We start from the raw sequence: 11,822 nt of genomic DNA on the forward strand, positions 1-11,822 counted from the left end.
TTTGGACTTTTTGTTGAAAGAAAAAAATGAAATGATGATAATGGGATTTGACGATTAATTAAGATAGACTATACTATGGAAAAAAGTGAATTTTGTATGTTTTAGGGGACAGGTTTGATATATATTATATACTTATAGCTGATCTGTGACAAATCGGAAGTCAAGTTTTTCTTTTTATTTTTGTTGTATTGTTTTTGTTGTTTGATTTTGTTGTGTAAAATTTGAATAATAAAAATTATTATATAAAAAAAAATAAAGCTTGCAAAGCAATAAATAGGAAAAATTTTTTTATCATTTCCTGCATAAAACATTTGGTAGTTTTAATTCATTCACTGCAACTGTTGTAATGTTAAATGCATTCATTCCAAAATGGGAGGGAGGAAGGGGATGCGATCTGCCCTCTGGGCACTGGAAAGGGCCATGTTCCTCTCAGACAGGATCCATCCTATGTTTGTAAATTCCAGCTGTGCATAAGTACTGGGCTGTCCACCTTCAATGGAGGAACAAGAGAGCAGATTTTTGTTAGAATTCTCTTTTTCTGTGTCTCTTTCACAACCTGTTACCAAACACCTACTGCTACAATAACTCTGTATAAGGCCTCGACCTTTGACAGTTAAACTCTGAAATCAACAGAACTCCCAGAAATATGTTTTCAAAGTAGAAATCATAATATATCCACAGGATTTCTCCACAGCATTTTATCTCCTTTCTTTTTCATTCCATCAGGATACATCTGGGGGGTCAAGGCTGAGGGAGAACCATCTGAAGTATCACTGGAAAAAGCTGAGGAGCACATGCAGGAGCAGAAACTGAGGAGTCAAGATGGAGCAAAGAGACAGGAGGAGAGACAGACTCCTACAGGGGACAAACCTTATAAATGCTTGGAGTGTGGAAAAAGCTTCAGGTGGAGTAGTGTCCTTACGGTGCATCAAAGAACTCACACAGGGTACAAACCTTATAAATGCTTGGAATGTGGAAAGAGCTTCAGTGTAAAAAGCACCCTTACTTCGCATCAAAGAAGTCACACAGGGGACAAACCTTATAAATGCTTCGAGTGTGGAAAGAGCTTCACTCAAAGTGGCCACCTTACTTCACATCAAAGAACTCACACAGGAGACAAACCTTATAAATGCTTCAAGTGTGGAAAGAGCTTCACTCAAAGTTGCCACCTTACTTCACATCAAAGAACTCACACAGGAGACAAACCTTATAAATGCTTTGAGTGTGGACAGAGCTTCAATCAGAGTAAGACCCTTACTTTGCATCAAAGAACTCACACAGGAGATAAACCTTATAAATGCTTGGAGTGTGGAAAGAGTTTCAGTCGGAGTAGCACCCTTACTTCACATCAAAGATGTCACACAGGAGACAAACCTTATAAATGCTTGGAGTGTGGAAAGAGCTTCAGGTGTAGTAGCAAGCTTACTTTGCATCACAGAACTCATACAGGGGACAAACCTTATAAATGCTTAGAGTGTGGAAAGAGCTTCAGTCAGAGAAGCTACCTTAGTTTGCATCACAGAACTCATACAGGGGACAAACCTTATAAATGCTTAGAGTGTGGAAAGAGCTTCAGTCAGAGAAGCTGCCTTACTTTGCATCACAGAACTCATACAGGGGACAAACCTTATAAATGCTTCGAGTGTGGAAAAAACTTTAGTCAGAGTAGCAACCTTTCTTCTCATCAAAGAACTCACATGGGACAAACCTTATAAATGCTTCGAGTGTGGAAAGAGCTTCAGTCAGAGTGGCACCCTTAGTATACATGAAAGAGCTCACACAGGAGACAAACCTTATATATGCTTCAAGTGTGGAAAGAGCTTCAGTCAGAGTGGCCACCTTACTTTGCATTACAGAATGCATACAGGGAACAAACCTTGTACATGCTTGTAGTGTTGAAAGATCTTTCATCAGAATTGCTACCTTCAAGCACATCAAAGGATACATTCAAGGGAAGAGATGTATAAGTGCTTTGAATGTGAAAAAAGCTTTAAGCGGAGTTCAATTCTTTCTGTGCATCAAAGGATCTATACGGGGAAGCCAGACTACCAAAAGGATTTTTATGGGAGTTTCAGACCCCCGACAATCTTCTTCTCTTAGCTTAACCACAGACTGTTCCACTTCCCTTCATCTGCTGTTTTGGTGGCCTGTCAGTTTTTCCTTTGCAGAGACAGAGAAGTTTTTAATTTTCCAGAGATGGGTGAGCATCCAAGATGGATGCTGAGGCCAAGGTGGCTGCAGAAGCCAAAATGGCCGCTCAGTTGTCTACTTTTTCCCCATCATATCTCCCTCTCTGGCAGTTTCTAGCTGCCAGATTCAATATTCAATTAATGACATTTCATGTATTACTTTATCTACTTCCTCTAGATCCTCTGTCATTGTTACCTCCGTGTGCATCATTCGAACATCAGTTTTTGTGATGGACTTAGTAGTCTTTGCCACACAGCGTCTAATACACCACAAAACCAACTGGACTATTACATATATGAGCACCAGCAAGCATAATCTCATTATAACATATTTTAGCAGATTTTTTACCAGGTCTCCTAGCCATCCACCTGGATCCGGTTGACATCCCCACCAATCAAAATCGCTACTCCGGTCAACATAAGCTACTTCTGCTATTTGCTCAGCATGATCTATTATGGAGTTGGCATAGGATTCAATCTCTCCAGCTGAACTGTTTATGTAGGAACAACATTCTCTCCCAATGATGGTGCAACTCCCTCGGTCTGTAGTGAGCAAATGGTCCAGCGCCATCCTGTTTTAGAGAACCGTTTTCTGGAGGCAACATTGGTGGAAACTTTCAAGAAGTTGTGAGTGGCGTTTATAGATGGTCCGTGTTTCACAGGCATATAGTTTTTTAGTACAATTACAGACATAGACAGCAAGTGCACCCATGCCCAGAATGGTGCTAAGGGGGGGATGTGCTTTGCGTATGCAGAGTAACTCAGTGGTTTGTGCATTTACCTTAGAAGCAGGCTTTTACCCTGCATTTAGATCACTGAGACTTCAGGTTTCAGGCGGTAGATGGTGCCTCTCATTTGAATTTTCCAAGTGTATCTTACGGCTTAGAAACTTGTAATTTTTTTTGTTTTTTAAAAATTAAACATGGGATTTGCTTTTGGGCAGCTTTTGGGATGCCTTTCTTTGGCAGGAACTTGAGTAACGAATGGAGCTTTGGGATTTGTAGGACAACCCCCCCAGCTGGGGATCAGGTGGTGGGGAGATGCAGGACTCCTGGGTTCTCAGCTGACCAGGGACATGCAATCACAGAGCCCGTTCTTCCCCCTCTCCTGTCTCTTTGCACCCCCACCCACCCCCAGATTCCAAGGCTCCGTGTCCCATCCCTGAGACGATGGAGAACGTGCTCTGTGCCCTGGGCTTGGCCGTTGGCATTCTGGGCATCATTGCTGGCACCATCTGTTTGGTTTAAATGAAATAGGAACAATTTGTAGTCCTATTTCTTAGCAAAGTATATATGCTGAAGCGGAATTGAGAATAACTAGTCCCACCTTCCTCTTATGCACAGTAGTTAAATAAACAACAGACAGTCTTCTTAGGTAAAAAGTATAAAGGAGGTTTACTCACAACCTTTCATAAGTTCAGGAAACAGGCTCTAAGCTACTTTTTCTATCTAAGCTAAAATAGAAGTCTTAGTCCATGGTAATGGTCATCTTGGAAGAGAAGCATGTGGATGCTTCTCCCTCAAGCTTAATGGAGAATATGCAAAAGGAAGAGGAAGAGAGGCAGGTAACCCCCCCCCCCGTTAGGAAGTTCCATCATGGTCAACAAGCATATAGACATATTCCCCAATTCTAGTTAGAAGGAACATCTCCCTTTACAGGGGACATGCAAGCTTGCTTATCCCAACACCATCCTCTTCTTCAAGGCCATGAGGATGAATGAGGGCAGCATTCACAGGGTCTGCAGATGAGACAAATCCGTTGCAGCTCAGGGGCTCAGAGACAAATGCAAGTGAGACCAACATTTAGGGGGAGGGCTTTGCTTTGCTAGTTAGAAGGAACATCTCCCTTTACAGGGGACATGCAAGCTTGGTTTCCAGCAAATGACCTCTGCTGCCCTTGCAGGGCTGATCCAGACCAGCCGCTCCCCCTCAGAGAGGCTAGATTTGCATTTGTGGAGTGCATGTAAGGAAAAGATGAGGACAGGGACCCCCAAGAGAAGACGGTGAGATTTTTTATTCTAAACAGTAATGAAATTGGTCATTGAAAAAAACATTGCCTCATTTGCTGCTTCTGCTGGAAGAGAGAGTCAAAGGTTTGTATCTGAACATAATAGCCAACTGGTTTTTTAGACTAGCTAATGACATTAGTCATTTCCTAAAACCTGTCATGTTAAGGGTTTAACTTTCAAAAAAACTTTGTCTATGCCTCTAACCAATTTTTTTTTTCCTTACATGATCGGTCACAGTCTGGGCCATTGTCCAGGCAATTGCTTGTACCTGTTTTGTGTTTGATATACATTTTTATGTAATATTTGTTACTTAATATTTTTTTAAAAAAATTTAAAACAAAAGAAATGATAGTTTGAATTAGTGTTAACTCCTTTTAAACTAGCCTAGTTTTTAGTTTAGTTTTAGGAATGAAAATTAAAAGTAGCCTATTCTTAGTGTGCTGTTTTGAAAGCCTGTGTTAATTGATTTGGTTTAATATCTTTAAAAACCGCCTTCGATTCGGTAGATAGATCTAGATTGTGGACAAAACTAAATAATCTGGGAATAGATAAACGTTTGCTAATTTTGATACAGGGTCTTCACAAAAAAACTACCTTCCAAGTAAGATGCAATAATAAGGGATATTTAACCAACTCAATCCCAACTTTTAAAGGTGTTAAGCAGGACTGCATTTTGGCACCCCTGCTGTTCAATATATATATTAATGATGTTGTCTCAAAACTAGATGCCACCTCTTTACATTCACCGATTCTTGCAGGAATTCCGAGAAACGCTCTTCTGTATGCAGATGACATAGTATTACTTTCAAGGACCCCAATAGGCTTAAAATGTTCACTCTCCCAAATAGCCTCCTATTGTTCTTCCGAACTACTGGTAATAAATCACTAAAAATCAAAAGTAATGGCCTTCACCAAAAAAAAACTAAACACCATTGGTATATAGAAGGCCAAGAAATTGAGCAGGTATGCACCTTTAAGTATTTGGGAATAATCTTTCAAACATCAGGAAGTCATTGAATGCATACCAAATTGGCGGTGTTGAATGCAAGAAGAACAATGAAAGCCCTGACAACCTTTTTTTACACCAAAGGAGGTCAATCCCTTCCGCTTTGAGAATCTTCAATGCTAAAACAATTCCACAACTTACATTTGGCTCCCAAGTCAGTGCCAGTGATAATCTAAAGGATCTAGAAACAGTTCAAAATATATTTTTAAGATCTATTATGGCCGTCACTTCGTGCGTACCAAACTGTGTTTTACGATTGGAGCTGGGGGTCCAATCTATTGAATCAAGAGTATGGCTCAATAGGCTTCCGGGAAGGGTGACTTAGCCTGTGCCTGCTTTTGAGACGGGCTCCTGCCTCAAAAGAAGCTTATTCAGATATATCAGTCAGATTTTTTTTTTTTTTGACTGATTAAACTTCTCCCGGGTAGGGAGAAACGAAGAGATTAACCTCAAAGCCTATTTTTGTTGGGACGACCAGATCTCATTAATTTATGGGACGAGGTCCAGCCGACGAAGGTGGGACGGATTTTCAACAACAAGCTCTATCTGATAAAGCGAACGTTCATCTTATCTTCTAAGAGAGAACGCACTAACAGGCAAGCACCCTTCTTTCTATATTTTTCTTTTACTTGACTTAAATTGTTGCTGTTTAAAAGAGATTTGCCAGATTGATCGGTTTTTGACATCTCACTGGGGAGCCGTAACTTCTCTCTGCTACGCACTAATTAATAGCTTATCTCTGTTTTTGTTGCAAAAAGCTGTCCTGGATTTGCATTCTAAAGATATACACAGAAGAGGGATTTCTATTCCAGATTTTTATTTTGAAGAATATTATATTGTCTGAGACTACTCTCTTTTTGGTCTATTTTATTTTGACGAATCTGTTTCCTGACGACCGCCATTAATTGTTTCGATCCTGGGAACTGCATTTTGTTTACTTAAGCATGGAGAGATAAGGCTGTCTGCTCTGTTTATACTGTGATGTCACCAAGTTTGGAGTATTAACCCAATTGTTGCTGAAATAAGAAGTGGTTTTCCTATATTTTTCTTTTAAAATGGCAATTAAGAAAGTGGCTGAGAATCTGGAAATAACTATGTTTCAGAAAATAATGGATGAGATTGAGATAACGAAACAAAACCTGCGACAGGGTTGTAAGGAGCTGAAAATTGAATTGAGTAAAATGAAGCAGGAGATTAAAGATATAGGGGTCCCTGTGAGAGAGGTGACCCTGGAAGGGGTCCCTGTGAGAGAGGAGACCCCGGAGATTGGAACAAACGTGGAACAGGAAAAAGATTTGGAGTCTATGGACTTTAGAAACAAAATCTATTGTTTGGAGACACAGGAGATTAAAGACATAGGGGTCCTTGTGAGAGAGGAGACCCTGGAGACTGGAACAGGGGTCCCTGTGAGAGAGGAGACCCTGGAGACTGGAACAGGGGTCCCTGTGAGAGAGGAGATCCCGGAGATTGGAACAAACGTGGAACAGGAACAAGATTTGGAGTCTATGGACTTTAGAAATAAAATCTATTGTTTGGAACTCAATGTTATCTCTGAAGAAATTAATGAAGATTCTAGAGATAAAGTTATCAACGGCATGGATAATCTTCTGGACTGGATTGATGTGATGGAGCCCAATATAGAGAAAATCTATGGAATTAACTGCAGCCATGTGACAATGGAAAAACTTTCAAGAGATGACCCAGTGTATTTTGAAAAAAAGAACAGAGATATGATTTTACAGCAGTATTTCAGCAACCTATTCAGAATGGATGGCAAGAAAATATTTGGGATAGAGGTAATTCCCATCAGACTCTTACTATATGACTATGGTTTTGACAGCAAGATTATTATGGAATACTGATAATGGAAGATTGGATACTGAAATTACTGGACTTAACAAGACTACTGAAGATGGAAGATGGAAAATGGAACTAATAGGGATAATAGAACAATGGCTACTGAAATTACTGAACCTAACAGATTCTGATGTGATGGATTAATTGAAATGTTTATTTTGACTATGGTTATGACAATAAGATTATCATAATTAGTAATGAGATGGATTAATCGATATGCTTATCTGGAAAAAAAATTGATAGATATATTTCTTAAAGAATTGAAACCTCTCTTTGACTTTTTGTGGAAAGAATAAAGTAATGTTTATGAGATTTGATGATTAAGTAAGATAACTACTGGAGGAAAGTGATTTTATAATATGACTTAAGAGACAGGATTGTTATATATTATAGACTTATAACTGATTTGATCTTTGACAAATGGGAAGTCAATATTTTACTCTTTATTTTTTATTTTTGTTTTTTTTTTTCTTTTTTTTTTTTTTGTTTAACTATTTTTGATTTTGTTTTTTGTCTTTGAATGTTTTATGATTTCGTCTTGTATGTTTTATGAAAATTTGAATAAAAATTATTGAAAAAAAAAAAAAGAGTATGGCTCAATAGGATTAACACTTGGCTAAAACTCATATTCGATCCCGAAGGCTTAACCCCCCCATATTTTGATTGATAATTATAAATCTACTTGGGCTGAAGCGATCCAATATAAAGCTTTAAAAATAGGCTTCTCAATTCAAACAATCTACGAAATGGGCCAAGAAGCTGCACGGTCTACTATAAGACAGCGAATAAGAGATATAGATGTCGAACATCAACAAATCCTAATTAAAAACCAGAGATATAATTTATGTTTTCTGACCCCAATGTCATATACATCAGATTTAGCTATTCCCAACTATCGGAAGGCTTTTACCTGGATCAGACTCAATGTCCTTCCCACGGCACTTTTAGAAGGACGATATAATAAAACTCCATATAAGGACCGACTGTGCCCGTGTGGGGAGGGAGAAATTGAAACAAATGCTCATGTTTTACTGTGATGCCAATTCTATCGAGCACTGAGACTCCAACTAATTTCTCCTCTCTTAGTTCCCTTCTCACATAGATCTGAATCTTTTAGGCTAGATTATTTACTGGGAGACCACTCTTCAGAGACGACGTTAATAGTTGCCAAATACAGTTTGGCTGTATCAAAACATAGGAAAGCTATTCTAAATAATTTCTAATAGCAATCATTCGCTTAGGATTTTACATTAATAATTTTAATATTAATTTTAGTTTTTATCTTATAATGGACCTAAAACTGTCATCTTTTAACATTTATTTTAGTTTTTATCCCCCAATAGACCTAAAATAGCCATACTTTATAATAGCTCAATGGATCTAAACTGTTTAAGTTTTATATGATCGATTTGCAGATGATCAGTTACAAATTCAAACGCAAAAGAATGGACCTGTCTATAATATAATATGTATTGGATATTAAATGGTTGAGACCCTTAGTTGCAATTTATTTAAATATACTTGTTTATGAGCAAAATTGTATAATTGATCTCAGTTCTTTGTGTATTTAATTGTTGTCTGGTCTTATGACTGTAATAAAGTGATTGATTGATTGATTGGTTTAATATCTTTTTAATTAATATGTCAATTCACTTTTATTGCAATAAATTGTTTGAATGGTTAATGGCTGGTATTCTTTGAGTTCATAAAGCATGGCCGGATTTATAATGATGCAATTGCCCCAGGGCCCATATGCCTAGAAAGTGGCCCAGACTCTGACCTTTCCTTAAAAACGAAAAAAGTTAAAAGTCAGCCTCTAGCCCTGCTAGAAGGAACGTTATGAAGCTAAATGTGCCAGTTTCCTTCAAAGCAGTTTCTGTGAGATGAGCCTGGTTGCTCTTGCCTGTCAGTGTTCTTGGACTTTGACTATACCAGACCAAACTTTGGGATCTCACTTAATACATGCAAAATGTACCCCCAATAAGTATGGGGTGGGGAAGGCAACCAAACAGCACCATCTCCTAAGGAAAAGCTAAAGTAAGTGGGGATTTTTTTTTAGTTTGCAAAAAAAGACAATTAAATAGGATCAAGGGACACGAGAGAGCATTATTAACTTGTAAATGGTTTACAAAAAGTGGAGAGAGAAAAGTTTCTCCCTCTCTCATAATTTATTATGATTTTCATTTTAAATACTACATTTATGTCCCACCTTTCCTCCAAGGAACTGATCTGCATACATGATTTGTCCCTTGCATTTTACCTTCACAACAACCCTGTGAGGTATGTTAGCCTGAGAGATAGTGACTGGCCCATGTCCAGATAGATCCACAGTCTGGGTGATAAATGACAGGGGAGGCCTGCTGCTTGTGGGCTTCCCAGAGTCCTCAGTCTGGTCATGGTGGAAAACTGAATGGTGGGACTCAGGCATAATCTGCTGTGTCCAAGTGTGCAGACGCCAAGCCTCAAACTTAAATTATGGGCTGTTCGTGCTGTAATTTATGGCAGCTTCCTGGATCATTCTCTCTGTCTTAATAAACAATTTCTTGAAGCTTTATTATTTTGTTCACTTCACCCTCAATAATAATAATAAATAATAAATTTTATTTGTTAGTCGCCCATCTGTCCGAATTAACAGACACTCTGGGCGACGTACAACAATATAAAATACAATAAAAAACACATACAATCAACAGTCACAATATTAACATCAATGTATATAAGACCATCCCTTCAGTAATACAGTATAAGAACCTAACCTGCCCCAGAAATCCCATAGGCCTGCCTGAATAACCAGGTCTTTAAGGCTTGGCGAAAAACCATCAGGGAGGAGGCATGTCGGAGGTCAAATGGAAGCAAGTTCCAGAGGGTGGGGGCCATGATCGAAAAAGCCCTCTCTCTGGTCCGCACCAGCCTAGCTGTTTTCACCGGTGGGACCGAGAGAAGGTCTTGTGAGGCTGACACTTGAACCAGAATGGAACCAGACTGCTGGCACTTAAAATTAAAAAGGTAGCAGAGCAGCTTTTAAACTGACTGAGGGGGGAAACCCGACAGGAGCTGAGGAAGGTCCGGTTCGGAATAAACCTCCCCCCGGGATAAAAACCAAAGAAATGATGAAATTTTAAAAGGGGTAGGCCTAGAAGTAGGCATTGTGAGAGCAGGGGCACAGGATATAAATTCAGAAGAGCAAAATTACCACAGGCCTAACCACAAGTGCCAAAGACACTTGAAGAGAGACACTGCTTACAAGTGCCTGTACGCTAATGCTAGGAGCCTCCGAACCAAGATGGGAGAACTGGAGTGCTTGGTCTTAGAGAAGAGCATTGATATAGTGAGCATAACGGAGACCTGGTGCAATGGAGAAAACCAGTGGGATACGGTTATCCCTGGATATAAACTATATCGGAAGGACAGGGAAGGACATATTGGTGGCGGAGTCGCTCTATACGTGAAAGAAGGCATTGAATCCAGCAAGCTCGAAACCCCAAAAGAGGCAGACTCCTCCACAGAATCGTTGTGGGTGGTGATACCGTGCCCCAGGAGGGACTTAATACTGGGAACGATCTATCGTCCCCCTGATCAAAATGCTCAGGGAGACCTGGAGATGAGATATGAAATTGAGGAAGCATCCAAACTAGGAAATGTGGTAGTAATGGGTGACTTCAACTACCCGGACATAGACTGGCTGCATATGTGTTCCAGTCATGACAAAGAAGCAAAGTTTCTAGATATTCTAAATGACTATTCCCTAGATCAGTTGGTCATGGAACCGACCAGAGGGACGGCAACCCTGGACTTAATCCTCAGTGGGGACCGGTACCTGGTGCGAGATGTAAGTGTTGTTGAACCGATTGGGAGCAGTGACCACAGTGCTATTAAATTAAACATACATGTAACTGGCCAATTGCCAAGAAAATCCAACACGGTCACATTTGACTTCAAAAGAGGAAACTTCACAAAAATGAGGGGATTGGTAAAAAGAAAGCTGAAAAACAAAGTCCAGAGGGTCACATCACTCGAAAATGCTTGGAAGTTGTTTAAAAACACTATATTAGAAGCTCAACTGGAGTGCATACCGCAGATCAGAAAAGGTACCGCCAGGGCCAAGAAGATGCCAGCATGGTTAACGAGCAAAGTCAAGGAAGCTCTTAGAGGCAAAAAGTCTTCCTTCAGAAAATGGAAGTCTTGTCCGAATGAAGAAAATAAAAAAGAACACAAACTCTGGCAAAAGAAATGCAAGAAGACAATAAGGGATGCTAAAAAAGAATTTGAGGAGCACATTGCTAAGAACATAAAAACCAACAACAAAAAATTCTATAAATACATTCAAAGCAGGAGACCATCTAGGGAGACAATTGGACCCTTGGATGATAAGGGAGTCAAAGGTGTACTAAAGAACGATAAGGAGATTGCAGAGAAGCTAAATGAATTCTTTGCATCTGTCTTCACAGTGGAAGATATAGGGCAGATCCCTGAACCTGAACTAACATTTGCAGGAAGGGATTCTGAGGAACTAAGACAAATAGTGGTAACGAGAGAGGAAGTTCTAAGCTTAATGGACAATATAAAAACTGACAAATCACCGGGCCCGGATGGCATCCACCCGAGAGTTCTCAAAGAACTCAAAGGTGAAATTGCTGATCTGCTAACTAAAATATGTAACTTGTCCCTCGGGTCCTCCTCCGTGCCTGAGGACTGGAAAGTGGCAAATCTAACACCAATCTTCAAAAAGGGATCCAGAGGGGATCCCGGAAATTACAGGTCA

General features: G+C 39.6%; 1 protein-coding gene across 1 annotated transcript; it reads left to right on the forward strand.

Annotated features, from left to right (window-relative positions):
• The first annotated feature begins 781 nt into the window (after positions 1-781).
• LOC133381863 (zinc finger protein ZFP2-like) lies at positions 782-3,172 on the forward strand. The gene has a single exon (XM_061621423.1). The coding sequence runs from the start codon at positions 795-797 to the stop codon at positions 1,713-1,715; it is 921 nt and encodes a 306-aa protein (XP_061477407.1). The 5' UTR covers positions 782-794; the 3' UTR covers positions 1,716-3,172.
• Positions 3,173-11,822: the final 8,650 nt, after the last annotated feature.

Source organism: Rhineura floridana, chromosome 3, assembly GCF_030035675.1.
Source record: "Rhineura floridana isolate rRhiFlo1 chromosome 3, rRhiFlo1.hap2, whole genome shotgun sequence".
Lineage (NCBI taxonomy): Eukaryota > Metazoa > Chordata > Lepidosauria > Squamata > Rhineuridae > Rhineura > Rhineura floridana.

What these genes read in the sequence shown, in the direction of transcription:
- LOC133381863 (XM_061621423.1), top strand. Translation starts at nt 795, where the DNA reads ATGCAGGAGCAGAAACTGAGGAGTCAAGATGGAGCAAAGAGACAGGAG.